Raw genomic sequence first — 15,325 nt, 5'->3', positions numbered from 1 at the left:
AGACTATCAGTTTGGCTGTACAAAGTCAAATCGGTATGATAATAATGACAGTATATTGAAGCGAAGGCACTCGCCTCGTCTGTCAATGCACCCAATATACAATTGGCTGTATCAATAGACGAGGAACCTGCCTGTGAGTGAAGAATTAGTTAAGGGGAGATAAATGAGATTGGTAGATCGTCAAAGAGGTCAACTAAGACACATAGCCGCTTTTAATTTGTATTGTAGCATTTTACAGTAGATTCTGTATTTTCCCAGGTCTGTATATTCCCCGAGCCCTGTCCTTAGATTTTGATGCTAAAGAGAGTGTGGACAGTCCTCTTTCAGCCAGGAGTAACCTCAGTTACGACGTCAAATCCGTACCACTACTAGAAAGGTTGGATAAAGTACTCCGCCAATCCACTGCTTTCCACGTGACCACGCCCACTTTCAAGCGTCAAGACAGAAATACCTAATCGGCCATATTCCGGCGTCAGAAAGTATGCTGTTATTTAAATGTTGACGTCAAAGGCAGAAACGTTTTGCCATAACATGCTCCATTATGAATGATATGATGAGCAGATACTTGTGCGAGTTGTCCCCCATGCATCAATTTTTACGAATAGGTTTCTAATAATTTTAGACTAACCCGAGGACCTTGACTTTGACGACCAACTCAGAAAAAAAGCGAGAAAGAAAACGATATTTATTTTCTCATTGTATATCAAATTTGGATTAAATCTGCAAAAAATAAAGTGGAAATCTATAAGTCTAGCTTACACAATCATTCAGAGTTTTGTCCATATATATAAACACGGCCTTCGAACCAACTGTTTGTTAGTCACTGACCAATGTTTCGAGAATTATTGTTTAGAAGTTGTTTTTTTGTTGTTGTTTTTACAGGGGTTTCAATACATTGTATTTGATGACCAACCCTAGCCTACCTTAATTGTAGTCAGAGTAACGGAGTAGACTGCGTGCCCATAGGTTGCAGACTTTTAAACAATACCTTTAAAAGCACAGACTAACGAATCAGGTGAATTCATCACATTATTTTCTGACCAGTCAGATTAACTTGCAATTGGCATAGTATCAATCACCGGTCAAATAAACATGTATTTACATCACCGGCTAGCATTTCAAAGAAGTTTTTATTATCATTATTATATTTTTTTTAAATTACGATGTGTTTTTTATTTACATTTGAGTAAAAATAAAATGTATTACACAGGAATTGATAAACGCACGGGATGACATCATTGGGATGATGGCTTGTGAATGAAAATGCAGTGAAGTAATGCCAATACTCCATCTCAATTCACTGCAGCAGTGCTTAATTCTTCCGATAAATGTTTTATGAAATCTTATTGTATGCCATTACACAATATAGAACCAATGATAACATTTTTTTCACTGGATGACAGGAAAACCGAATTGTTGAAAGAAATTTATATCTGGCAAGGGGATACTGTTTCTACGAATAAATATCTTAATCTACTCATTTCAAACAAACATTATTGGCGCACACTTGCCTCTATAATATATAAAACGTCCATATATTGATTGATGGTGACCACAGATCTTATTACGAGATCGTAATGTCGGTATACTGTTGTTTCTAGATTTGGTTAAATGAGAACTTCAAACTAATCAATTACATAGAGACTAAAGACTGCTGTAAATAAGATGAAACATTTTTGAAGCGAGTGTGCTACATATGTAAAGCGCTTGTTTGATCTGGCTGCTTTTACTAAGCACATATTTTCTTGGACAATGAAGCGTCATTACCGCAGAGCTCGTTCTGTTATATAAGTATAATACATATTACGGACTTGCGTCATCTGTCCTGTTATATATGCATTTAACGGGAGCGGCGCTTCGACACAAGAGACGAAGTAGCATCGACAACTCATGTTCGGCGATGGCACGTGCCTGACACGATCTAGTTATATTTCGCTGTTTTGTAACAATTTGCTATCCGATGTGGGGAATGAGATGTCGTTTTCATTAAATGAGCCTATTGTGCCTATCAGGTAGTGTATTATTCCTAATTATTCTTTGGATTGGTTATGGAAAAATAGCGTAGGAGGATTAATGGTAAAATAAGCCCTTGTTACTTTTTTTTTTAAACTTTCTTATCATTACAGTAAAGTATAATGCTTTGTGTCTATAGTATATTATAATACAAGACGTAAAAAGAAAATATTAATATCAATAGCGAGTTTTTAGCACTTGATAATGAAGTTATTAGATGTTTCATTTACAAACGTCTTTAGTACAATGATAGCATATTACGTGGTGCGAAGATGAGGATGTTAATACATTTATCTCAATATTTCACTTTAGATCGACACAGAACTAATCGACGCCATGGATTACTAGTATATGTAGGCTAACTGGAACTGAATAAAGTCCTCAGTTTTGTAGTAAAGGTAGATAATTTGTTTGATGATGTTTCAAAGCGTAAGTCACTCCCAGACAACACAATCGAGACACCAAAATCATTGGGAAAATTTCAATACCAATGATCGAAACAATAAATCCAATAGAGAAACATTTAAAGGAAAGAATGCTACATCAAAATCAGCACGAACACATTTAAAAGAATAATCTAGACAACTAAACAAACGTAAAGACTTCCAAAGAGAATGAACGTGAGATCAAAATAATGGGGATTATTCAAACAAAGCATAACCGAGACACAAAAAGGGAGAGGCTTGAAAGGAAGCGATCGAAACATCAAAACCAACTGAACTACAACGGGAACGGAGAGGACAACCTGTTAAAAATCCGATAAGTGAATACCATTAAATGAACGGAGTGGTGTCTGGCTTGACCTCCAACCAGAAACAGGCATTGTTGTTCATATTAGACAAAAAAGTAAGCAAAGTATATGAATTAATAAATTCGTTTACTTATCTGACAACAAAAGCATGTACATCAAATTGAATGTCTTCTTTTTATTTTGATGTATTTATTTGTAAAGATATTATGTTTATTTCCACAGCGTTCCTCTCTCATGTAATCTTCTGACCTGTAAGAGAAGAAAACTTACATTACCATACTAAACCTAGTAATCATGTACGCGATTGCTGTTATCAGCCTCTTTAGAATAAACAATTGTCTTATACCAACAAAATGTTAGCAATTGGTTTTATGTTTATAACATAACGAAATTGGGTAATTACCTCGTACCTATCGGCTCTCATTACTTTCACTTTACTCTGTAAAGAAAGTAATAAATAACTAATTAGTAACAAATAATGAAGTGATGCATTGTGCCACACGAATTTCTCAGGCATTAAAAATAGTATCTCTGAAATAAATTCCAAATGTTCACTTAAATGGAATACAAATATCACATGCAATTTCAAGTTTAAAGTCAATCAATTTTGAGATGGAGCCTTACTTAACATAATGTATATACCTTCGGAACTGTAGTCAGCGCTCTCAGTACTCTCAGTGCTCTCATTAGTGTCTTTTTTCGAAGCTAAACAAAATTGATTTAACAAAATTTACACAGTACTATGCATGATTATTTTGTTTTCATTTTTCAGTACATGATGTCGTATGAATTTCACTGTATATAATGTATGCTATTTTTAAACTCGTAAAATTCTTTCATTAAAAAATTACAAATATTAATATTTTAAGTCAAAAGTTTGTTAAAAAAATGTTTGTAACTTATAATCATCCTCTATTGTAGCTGTCACCATGTTTACATATTGAAGTATATTACTAACTTGAGAACGAAGATTAGAAATTAGCGACTTAAAACATATATTTCTAAATAGCTTTCTCAAAAAGTCGTTGACATTTTTTTTTAACCAGTGGCAAATTGCGAAGTTAGATAAAAACAATGATAAAGATAATGATATTAATTCATATTACATTTTTTTTGGAATACACACAAATCTTTTAATGTTTTCTCCATTTTATTGTTATCTCAATTGAATTATATTGTTTATCATCAGAGCTCTTACGTTGTTTTCTTTTCAGATCTCCATCAGGCACTGAAAATACAAAAATCTCACTTACAAAATTGTGCCAAAAAATGTGCCATTGATTATAAGCAACACTTCATCTACATTGCTTATTACAAAATGAATGTTGCATTTGGCATTAATGAAAATGGCAGAAACGGACAGTTATAAACTTCCTGTAAAAATACACAAAAATCAAATAAAAGGGGGGTATTTTCGTTAGCAAATAAATTAACTCATGCTTTGAAATTGAGATTTTTGACTTTAATCGAAAAGGTATTTAAATACAATGGAATTTAATTACGTAGTACACTTTGACACTTGCAACTAATAAAATGACAAAGATGTGATCATGTCAAAATGCCTGATGAATTAGAAAATTATACATTGATATTTCATGAACTAATACAAAAGTTTTCACTTCATTCACCATTTTCCCCTATTTTGTAAAATGGTCATGAAAACAACCCACAAACATTATCAAATATTTTGAACATAATGGAAGGTAATGTATGTCATCATGGTTGTTAAAAAGTATGTCACAATATGATCGTTTTTTTCGTTGATGAGTAGGTAAATAACGATCCTTTGTCCAAACTCGTATAATTTATGTGTCGAGCTTGAACAAATCATGAATACTTTACCACCGAAATGATCGTTTTTGACAAAATAAAATATTGTTCATCATCAGAGCTCTTACGTTGTCTTCGTTTCCTTTCTTCATCCACCACTGAAAATACAAAAATCTCTCTCACAAATTTGTGGCAAATTTTTTTTCAGTGATCATAATCAACACTTCATCTACATCGCTGATTACAAAAGAATGTTGCAGTTGACATCAATGAAAACACCAGAAAAGGACAGTTCTGAGCTTCTTGTAAACTTACACGATTTTTTAAATAAAAATTACCTTTAGATTGAAAAGAAAAGGGGGTTGGGATATTTTCGTTAGCAAATAAATTAACGCATGCTTCTATTTTGTGATTTTTGCTTTTGATCGAAATGATATGTGAATACAATGGAATTTAATGTTTCAGTACACTCTGCCACTTGCAACTATCAAAATGACAAATATGACGTAATATGATCCTGTCAAAATGCCTGGTATATTATCAAATTATGTTTCATCAACTAATACAAAAGTTTTCACTTCGTTCAACATTTTTTCGCTATTTTGAAAAATGGTCATGAAAACAATCGATAAAACATTGTCAAATATTTTGAACACAATAGACAGCTAATGTTTGTCACCATGGTTGTTAAGCAGTATGTCACAATATGATCGTTTTTTTTCTCGATGAGTAAGTAAATAACGATCCTTGGTCCAAATCCGAATAATTTATGTGTCGAGCTTGAAAAAATCATGAATACTTTACCGCCGAAAAGAACTTTATTTGAGAAATAGAATGCTTATTGATTAAAATTAAAAAAAAAAAAAAAAAACTGAGTAAAATTTAGTCTCAATATTTTCCTCTGTTCACGGGCCGAGACCATGTGATATCGTGTCATCGACTGTTATGTCACTTCGCGATCCATTCTGATGGCCGGTTAAACGCCAACTAACACAGACACGCAATTAGCTCGCCCTCGGACTGTGTTAACCTTTCCACGGTGGTAAACAATAACAAATCCAAAGCACAAAATCTTCAGCAGTGCGCTAATTTGGTACTGAATCTGCAGTTCACCGTAACGTAAGTTAAATTATTTACCTTCAGAACTGCTCTCAGCGCTCTTACTGCTCGCTGCTAAACAAAAATAATATAATCAAAAATACATTGTGCTCGACATGATTATTTTGTTATCATTTTATAAAAGGACAGTACCTGATGCTGTCTGTTTTCCAATGGAATATTTAAACTCGCAATATGCTTTATCATAACAGAATTACAAATATCAATGTAGTCTTTCAAAATTAGTTAAAACATTAGGTACGTTTGTAAGTTGTAACCATCTTCAATTGTAGCTGTCACCAATGTTTACATATTCAAGTATATTACTAACTTGAGAACGAAGATTAGAAATTAGCGACTTAAAACATATATTTCTAAATAGCTTTCTCAAAAAGTCGTTGACATTTTTTTTTTAACCAGTGGCAAATTGCGAAGTTAGATAAAAACAATGATAAAGATAATGATATTAATTCATATTACATTTTTTTTGGAATACACACAAATCTTTTAATGTTTTCTCCATTTTATTGTTATCTCAATTGGATTATATTGTTTATCATCAGAGCTCTTACGTTGTTTTCTTTTCAGATCTCCATCAGGCACTGAAAATACAAAAATCTCACTTACAAAATTGTGCCAAAAAATATGCCATTGATTATAAGCAACACTTCATCTACATTGCTTATTACAAAAAGAATGTTGCATTTGGCATTAATGAAAATGGCAGAAACGGACAGTTATAAACTTCCTGTAAAAATACACAAAAATCAAATAAAAGGGGGGTATTTTCGTTAGCAAATAAATTAACTCATGCTTTGAAATTGAGATTTTTGACTTTAATCGAAAAGGTATTTAAATACAATGGAATTTAATTACGTAGTACACTTTGACACTTGCAACTAATAAAATGACAAAGATGTGATCATGTCAAAATGCCTGATGAATTAGAAAATTATACATTGATATTTCATGAACTAATACAAAAGTTTTCACTTCATTCACCATTTTTCCCTATTTTGTAAAATGGTCATGAAACACCCACAAACATTATCAAATATTTTGAACATAATGGAAGGTAATGTATGTCATCATGGTTGTTAAAAAGTATGTCACAATATGATCGTTTTTTTCGTTGATGAGTAGGTAAATAACGATCCTTTGTCCAAACTCGTATAATTTATGTGTCGAGCTTGAACAAATCATGAATACTTTACCACCGAAATGATCGTTTTTGACAAAATAAAATATTGTTCATCATCAGAGCTCTTACCTTGTCTTCGTTTCCTTTCTTCATCGACCACTGAAAATACAAAAATCTCTCTCACAAATTTGTGGCAAATTTTTTTTCAGTGGATCATAATTCAACACTTCATCTACATCGCTGATTACAAAAGAATGTTGCAGTTGACATCAATGAAAATGCCAGAAAAGGACAGTTCTGAGCTTCTTGTAAACTTACACGATTTTTGAATAAAAAGTACCTTTAGATTGAAAAGAAAAGGGGGTTGGGATATTTTCGTTAGCAAATAAATTAACGCATGCTTCTATTTTGTGATTTTTGCTTTTGATCGAAATGATATGTGAATACAATGGAATTTAATGTTTCAGTACACTCTGCCACTTGCAACTATCAAAATGACAAATATGACGTAATATGATCCTGTCAAAACGCCTGGTATATTATCCAATTATGTTTCATCAACTAATACAAAAGTTTTCACTTCGTTCAACATTTTTTCGCTATTTTGAAAAATGGTCATGAAAACAATCGATAAAACATTGTCAAATATTTTGAACACAATAGACAGCTACTGTTTGTCACCATGGTTGTTAAGCAGTATGTCACAATATGATCGTTTTTTTCTCGATGAGTAAGTAAATAACGATCCTTAGTCCAAATCCGAATAATTTATGTGTCGAGCTTGAACAAATCATGAATACTTTACCGCGGAAAAGAACTTTATTTGAGAAATAGAATGCTTATTGATTAAAATTAAAAAAAAAAACTGAGTAAAATTTAGTCTCAATATTTTCCTCTGTTCACGGGCCGAGACCATGTGATATCGTGCCATCGACTGTTATGTCACTTCGCGATCCATTCTGATGGCCGGTTAAACGCCAACTAACACAGACACGCAATTAGCTCGCCCTCGGACTGTGTTAACCTTTCCACGGTGGTAAACAATAACAAATCCAAAGCACAAAATCTTCAGCAGTGCGCTAATTTGGTACTGAATCTGCAGTTCACCGTAACGTAAGTTAATTTATTTACCTTCAGAAGTGCTCTCAGTGCTCTTACTGCTCGCTGCTAAACAAAAATAATATAATCAAAAATACATTGAGCTTGACATGATTATTTTGTTATCCATTTGATAAAAGGACAGTACCTGATGCTGTCTGTTTTCCAATGGAATATTTAAACTCGCAATATGCTTTATCATAACAGAATTACAAATATCAATGTAGTCTTTCAAAATTAGTTAAAACATTAGGTACGTTTGTAAGTTGTAACCATCTTCAATTGTAGCTGTCACCAATGTTTACATATTCAAGTATATTACTAACTTGAGAACGAAGATTAGAAATTAGCGACTTAAAACATATATTTCTAAATAGCTTTCTCAAAAAGTCGTTGACATATTTTTTTTTAACCAGTGGCAAATTGCGAAGTTAGATAAAAACAATGATAAAAAAGATAATGATATTAATTCATATTACATTTTTTTTGGGAATACACACAAATCTTTTAATGTTTTCTCCATTTTATTGTTATCTCAATTGGATTATATTGTTTATCATCAGAGCTCTTACGTTGTTTTCTTTTCAGATCTCCATCAGGCACTGAAAATACAAAAATCTCACTTACAAAATTGCACCAAAAATATGCCATTGATTATAAGCAACACTTCATTTACATTGCTTATTACAAAAAGAATGTCGCAATTTGGCATTAATGAAAATGGCAGAAACGGACAGTTATAAACCGCCTGTAAAAATACACAAAAATCAAATAAAAGGGGGGTATTTTCGTTAGCAAATAAATTAACTCATGCTTTGAAATTGAGATTTTTGACTTTAATCGAAAAGGTATTTAAATACAATGGAATTTAATTACGTAGTACACTTTGACACTTGCAACTAATAAAATGACAAAGATGTGATCATGTCAAAATGCCTGATGAATTAGAAAATTATACATTGATATTTCATGAACTAATACAAAAGTTTTCACTTCATTCACCATTTTTCCCTATTTTGTAAAATGGTCATGAAACACCCACAAACATTATCAAATATTTTGAACATAATGGAAGGTAATGTATGTCATCATGGTTGTTAAAAAGTATGTCACAATATGATCGTTTTTTTCGTTGATGAGTAGGTAAATAACGATCCTTTGTCCAAACTCGTATAATTTATGTGTCGAGCTTGAACAAATCATGAATACTTTACCACCGAAATGATCGTTTTTGACAAAATAAAATACTGTTCATCATCACAGCTCTTACCTTGTCTTCGTTTCCTTTCTTCATCCACCACTGAAAATACAAAAATCTCTCTCACAAATTTGTGGCAAATTTTTTTTCAGTGATCATAATCAACACTTCATCTACATCGCTGATTACAAAAGAATGTTGCAGTTGACATCAATGAAAACGCCAGAAAAGGACAGTTCTGAGCTTCTTGTAAACTTACACGATTTTTAAATAAAAAGTACCTTTAGATTGAAAAGAAAAGGGGGTTGGGATATTTTCGTTAGCAAATAAATTAAGGCATGCTTCTATTTTGTGATTTTTGCTTTTGATCGAAATGATATGTGAATACAATGGAATTTAATGTTTCAGTACACTCTGCCACTTGCAACTATCAAAATGACAAATATGACGTAATATGATCCTGTCAAAATGCCTGGTATATTATCAAATTATGTTTCATCAACTAATACAAAAGTTTTCACTTCGTTCACCATTTTTTCGCTATTTTGAAAAATGGTCATGAAAACAATCGATAAAACATTGTCAAATATTTTGAACACAATAGACAGCTAATGTTTGTCACCATGGTTGTTAAGCAGTATGTCACAATATGATCGTTTTTTTTCTCGATGAGTAAGTAAATAACGATCCTTGGTCCAAATCCGAATAATTTATGTGTCGAGCTTGAACAAATCATGAATACTTTACCGCCGAAAAGAACTTTATTTGAGAAATAGAATGCTTATTGATTAAAATTAAAAAAAAAAAACTGAGTAAAATTTAGTCTCAATATTTTCCTCTGTTCACGGGCCGAGACCATGTGATATCGTGCCATCGACTGTTATGTCACTTCGCGATCCATTCTGATGGCCGGTTAAACGCCAACTAACACAGACACGCAATTAGCTCGCCCTCGGACTGTGTTAACCTTTCCACGGTGGTAAACAATAACAAATCCAAAGCACAAAATCTTCAGCAGTGCGCTAATTTGGTACTGAATCTGCAGTTCACCGTAACGTAAGTTAATTTATTTACCTGCAGAAGTGCTCTCATCGCTCTTACTGCTCGCTGCTAAACAAAAATAATATAATCAAAAATACATTGTGCTTGACATGATTATTTTGTTATCATTTTATAAAAGGACAGTACCTGATGCTGTCTGTTTTCCAATGGAATATTTAAACTCGCAATATGCTTTATCATAACAGAATTACAAATATCAATGTAGTCTTTCAAAATTAGTTAAAACATTAGGTACGTTTGTAAGTTGTAACCATCTTCAATTGTAGCTGTCATCAATGTTTACATATTCAAGTATATTACTAACTTGAGAACGAAGATTAGAAATTAGCGACTTAAAACATATATTTCTAAATAGCTTTCTCAAAAAGTCGTTGACATATTTTTTTTTAACCAGTGGCAAATTGCGAAGTTAGATAAAAACAATGATCAAAAAGATAATGATATTAATTCATATTACATTTTTTTTGGAATACACACAAATCTTTTAATGTTTTCTCCATTTTATTGTTATCTCAATTGGATTATATTGTTTATCATCAGAGCTCTTACGTTGTTTTCTTTTCAGATCTCCATCAGGCACTGAAAATACAAAAATCTCACTTACAAAATTGTGCCAAAAAATATGCCATTGATTATAAGCAACACTTCATCTACATTGCTTATTACAAAAAGAATGTTGCATTTGGCATTAATGAAAATGGCAGAAACGGACAGTTATAAACTTCCTGTAAAAATACACAAAAATCAAATAAAAGGGGGGTATTTTCGTTAGCAAATAAATTAACTCATGCTTTGAAATTGAGATTTTTGACTTTAATCGAAAAGGTATTTAAATACAATGGAATTTAATTACGTAGTACACTTTGACACTTGCAACTAATAAAATGACAAAGATGTGATCATGTCAAAATGCCTGATGAATTAGAAAATTATACATTGATATTTCATGAACTAATACAAAAGTTTTCACTTCATTCACCATTTTTCCCTATTTTGTAAAATGGTCATGAAACACCCACAAACATTATCAAATATTTTGAACATAATGGAAGGTAATGTATGTCATCATGGTTGTTAAAAAGTATGTCACAATATGATCGTTTTTTTCGTTGATGAGTAGGTAAATAACGATCCTTTGTCCAAACTCGTATAATTTATGTGTCGAGGTTGAACAAATCATGAATACTTTACCACCGAAATGATCGTTTTTGACAAAATAAAATATTGTTCATCATCAGAGCTCTTACCTTGTCTTCGTTTCCTTTCTTCATCCACCACTGAAAATACAAAAATCTCTCTCACAAATTTGTGGCAAATTTTTTTTCAGTGATCATAATCAACACTTCATCTACATCGCTGATTACAAAAGAATGTTGCAGTTGACATCAATGAAACATCCAGAAAAGGACAGTTCTGAGCTTCTTGTAAACTTACACGATTTTTTAAATAAAAATTACCTTTAGATTGAAAAGAAAAGGGGGTTGGGATATTTTCGTTAGCAAATAAATTAAGGCATGCTTCTATTTTGTGATTTTTGCTTTTGATCGAAATGATATGTGAATACAATGGAATTTAATGTTTCAGTACACTCTGCCACTTGCAACTATCAAAATGACAAATATGACGTAATATGATCCTGTCAAAATGCCTGGTATATTATCAAATTATGTTTCATCAACTAATACAAAAGTTTTCACTTCGTTCACCATTTTTTCGCTATTTTAAAAAATGGTCATGAAAACAATCGATAAAACATTGTCAAATATTTTGAACACAATAGACAGCTAATGTTTGTCACCATGGTTGTTAAGCAGTATGTCACAATATGATCGTTTTTTTTTCTCGATGAGTAAGTAAATAACGATCCTTAGTCCAAATCCGAATAATTTATGTGTCGAGCTTGAAAAAATCATGAATACTTTACCGCCGAAAAGAACTTTATTTGAGAAATAGAATGCTTATTGATTAAAATTAAAAAAAAAAAAAAAACTGAGTAAAATTTAGTCTCAATATTTTCCTCTGTTCACGGGCCGAGACCATGTGATATCGTGTCATCGACTGTTATGTCACTTCGCGATCCATTCTGATGGCCGGTTAAACGCCAACTAACACAGACACGCAATTAGCTCGCCCTCGGACTGTGTTAACCTTTCCACGGTGGTAAACAATAACAAATCCAAAGCACAAAATCTTCAGCAGTGCGCTAATTTGGTACTGAATCTGCAGTTCACCGTAACGTAAGTTAATTTATTTACCTTCAGAAGTGCTCTCAGCGCTCTTACTGCTCGCTGCTAAACAAAAATAATATAATCAAAAATACATTGTGCTTGACATGATTATTTTGTTATCATTTTATAAAAGGACAGTACCTGATGCTGTCTGTTTTCCAATGGAATATTTAAACTCGCAATATGCTTTATCATAACAGAATTACAAATATCAATGTAGTCTTTCAAAATTAGTTAAAACATTAGGTACGTTTGTAAGTTGTAACCATCTTCAATTGTAGCTGTCATCAATGTTTACATATTCAAGTATATTACTACCTTGAGAACGAAGATTAGAAATTAGCGACTTAAAACATATATTTCTAAATAGCTTTCTCAAAAAGTCGTTGACATAATTTTTGTTTAACCAGTGGCAAATTGCGAAGTTAGATAAAAACAATGATCAAAAAGATAATGATATTAATTCATATTACATTTTTTTTGGAATACACACAAATCTTTTAATGTTTTCTCCATTTTATTGTTATCTCAATTGGATTATATTGTTTATCATCAGAGCTCTTACGTTGTTTTCTTTTCAGATCTCCATCAGGCACTGAAAATACAAAAATCTCACTTACAAAATTGTGCCAAAAAATATGCCATTGATTATAAGCAACACTTCATCTACATTGCTTATTACAAAAAGAATGTTGCATTTGGCATTAATGAAAATGGCAGAAACGGACAGTTATAAACTTCCTGTAAAAATACACAAAAACCAAATAAAAGGGGGGTATTTTCGTTAGCAAATAAATTAACTCATGCTTTGAAATTGAGATTTTTGACTTTAATCGAAAAGGTATTTAAATACAATGGAATTTAATTACGTAGTACACTTTGACACTTGCAACTAATAAAATGACAAAGATGTGATCATGTCAAAATGCCTGATGAATTAGAAAATTATACATTGATATTTCATAAACTAATACAAAAGTTTTCACTTCATTCACCATTTTTCCCTATTTTGTTAAATGGTCATGAAACACCCACAAACATTATCAAATATTTTGAACATAATGGAAGGTAATGTATGTCATCATGGTTGTTAAAAAGTATGTCACAATATGATCGTTTTTTTTCGTTGATGAGTAGGTAAATAACGATCCTTTGTCCAAACTCGTATAATTTATGTGTCGAGCTTGAACAAATCATGAATACTTTACCACCGAAATGATCGTTTTTGACAAAATAAAATATTGTTCATCATCAGAGCTCTTACGTTGTCTTCGTTTCCTTTCTTCATCCACCACTGAAAATACAAAAATCTCTCTCACAAATTTGTGGCAAATTTTTTTTCAGTGATCATAATCAACACTTCATCTACATCGCTGATTACAAAAGAATGTTGCAGTTGACATCAATGAAAACGCCAGAAAAGGACAGTTCTGAGCTTCTTGTAAACTTACACGATTTTTAAATAAAAAGTACCTTTAGATTGAAAAGAAAAGGGGGTTGGGATATTTTCGTTAGCAAATAAATTAACGCATGCTTCTATTTTGTGATTTTTGCTTTTGATCGAAATGATATGTGAATATAATGGAATTTAATGTTTCAGTACACTCTGCCACTTGCAACTATCAAAATGACAAATATGACGTAATATGATCCTGTCAAAATGCCTGGTATATTATCAAATTATGTTTCATCAACTAATACAAAAGTTTTCACTTCGTTCACCATTTTTTCGCTATTTTGAAAAATGGTCATGAAAACAATCGATAAAACATTGTCAAATATTTTGAACACAATAGACAGCTTATGTTTGTCACCATGGTTGTTAAGCAGTATGTCACAATATGATCGTTTTTTTCTCGATGAGTAAGTAAATAACGATCCTTTGTCCAAACCCGAATAATTTATGTGTCAGCATTGAACAAATCAAGAATACTTTACCGCCGAAAAGAACTTTTTTTTGAGAAATAGAATGCTTATTGATTAAAATTAAAAAAAAAAAACTGAGTAAAATTTAGTCTCAATATTTTCCTCTGTTCACGGGCCGAGACCATGTACTATCATGTCATCGACTGTTATGTCACTTTGCGCTCCATTCTGATGGCCGGTTAAACGCCAACTAACACAGACACTCAACTAGCCCATTTTCACGGTGGCAAACAATGATAAATCCAAAGCACAATATTTTCAGCAGTGCGCTAATTTGGTACTGAAGCTGCAGTTCATCGTAACGTAAGTTAATGTTTTTACCTGCAGGACTGCCCTCAGCGATCTTCAAGCTCTCACTGCCCGCCGCTAAACAAAAATACATGATTATTTTGTTTCCATTTGATAAAAGGACAGTACCTGATCCTGTCTGTTTTCCAATGGAGTATTTAAACTCGCAATATGCTTTATCATAACAGAATTACAAATATCAATGTAGTCTTTCAAAGTTGTAACCATCTTCAATTGTAGCTGTCACCAATGTTGACATATTCAAGTATATTACTAACTTGAGAACGAAGATTAGAAATTAGCGACTTAAAACATATATTTCTAAATAGTTTATTCAAACCGTCGTTGACATCAGAATAAATATATGACCAATTGTAAATAGTAAAGTCAGATAAAAAAATCTTTTAAATTTTTTCTTCATTTCATTGTTATCATAATTGGATTATATTGTTCATCAACATAGCTATTACCATGTCCTCGTTTCCACTTTTCATCCGACACCGAAAACACAAAAATGTTTTTCATAAGATTGTGCCAAAAAAAATTCAGTGATCAAACTTTAGAATGATAGTGTAAATATGAAGCGTTCGCCAAAGATGCAGCATTTTTCGTCTTTAAATTTTGTTAAACGAATTCTTAAACCATACAACTTTAACATTCTATTAACTAATAAAAAAAATATCTTACCTTTCAATGACGCATCCTTTGTCTCTTCCGCGGAAACCTCCACCTGCATTTAAACAATTACATGT

The 15,325-nt window shown here is 31.9% G+C and overlaps 1 protein-coding gene and 2 long non-coding RNA genes across 5 annotated transcripts; all 3 read right to left on the bottom strand.

Annotated features, from left to right (window-relative positions):
• Positions 1 to 2,871: 2,871 nt before the first annotated feature.
• LOC117330791 lies at positions 2,872 to 3,416 on the bottom strand. The gene is made up of 2 exons (XR_004533405.1): positions 3,168 to 3,416; positions 2,872 to 3,013 (listed from the first exon to the last, which is right to left on the bottom strand). It is a non-coding gene; the product is annotated as an uncharacterized LOC117330791 (long non-coding RNA).
• A 1,247-nt stretch (positions 3,417 to 4,663) lies between these two features.
• On the bottom strand, positions 4,664 to 6,933 carry LOC117330790. Of its 3 annotated transcripts, none has more exons than XR_004533404.1 (3): positions 6,903 to 6,927; positions 6,205 to 6,234; positions 4,664 to 4,692 (listed from the first exon to the last, which is right to left on the bottom strand). It is a non-coding gene; the product is annotated as an uncharacterized LOC117330790 (long non-coding RNA). The 3 variants fall into 3 exon arrangements; XR_004533402.1 differs by lacking the exon at positions 4,664 to 4,692 and adding an exon at positions 5,663 to 5,704 and having other exon boundaries at positions 6,903 to 6,933; XR_004533403.1 differs by lacking the exon at positions 4,664 to 4,692 and adding an exon at positions 5,682 to 5,707.
• Positions 6,934 to 7,881: 948 nt separating this feature from the next.
• LOC117331212 (vicilin-like seed storage protein At2g18540) lies at positions 7,882 to 14,667 on the bottom strand. The gene is made up of 10 exons (XM_033889808.1): positions 14,607 to 14,667; positions 13,624 to 13,653; positions 12,925 to 12,954; positions 12,387 to 12,422; positions 11,379 to 11,408; positions 10,681 to 10,710; positions 10,144 to 10,179; positions 9,142 to 9,171; positions 8,444 to 8,473; positions 7,882 to 7,940 (listed from the first exon to the last, which is right to left on the bottom strand). Exons 1-10 carry the CDS (start codon positions 14,665 to 14,667, stop codon positions 7,897 to 7,899), a joined length of 357 nt encoding a protein of 118 aa, XP_033745699.1. The 3' UTR covers positions 7,882 to 7,896.
• Between the last annotated feature and the right edge of the window lie 658 nt (positions 14,668 to 15,325).

This window comes from Pecten maximus, chromosome 7 (genome assembly GCF_902652985.1).
Source record: "Pecten maximus chromosome 7, xPecMax1.1, whole genome shotgun sequence".
In the NCBI taxonomy this organism is placed as follows: domain Eukaryota; kingdom Metazoa; phylum Mollusca; class Bivalvia; order Pectinida; family Pectinidae; genus Pecten; species Pecten maximus.
Note: the sequence above shows the minus strand (reverse complement) of the source record. Positions and strands in the feature narration are given on the sequence as shown.

Coding starts and splice junctions, on each gene's coding strand:
- LOC117331212 (XM_033889808.1), bottom strand. CDS start 14,667: ATGTATTTTTGTTTAGCGGCGGGCAGTGAGAGCTTGAAGATCGCTGAG. Junction 12,955..13,623: donor AGAAAGGAAACGAAGACAAC/GTAAGAGCTCTG, acceptor TTGTATTTTCAG/TGCCTGATGGAGATCTGAAA. Junction 12,423..12,924: donor AGATCTGAAAAGAAAACAAC/GTAAGAGCTCTG, acceptor ATTTTTGTTTAG/CAGCGAGCAGTAAGAGCGCT.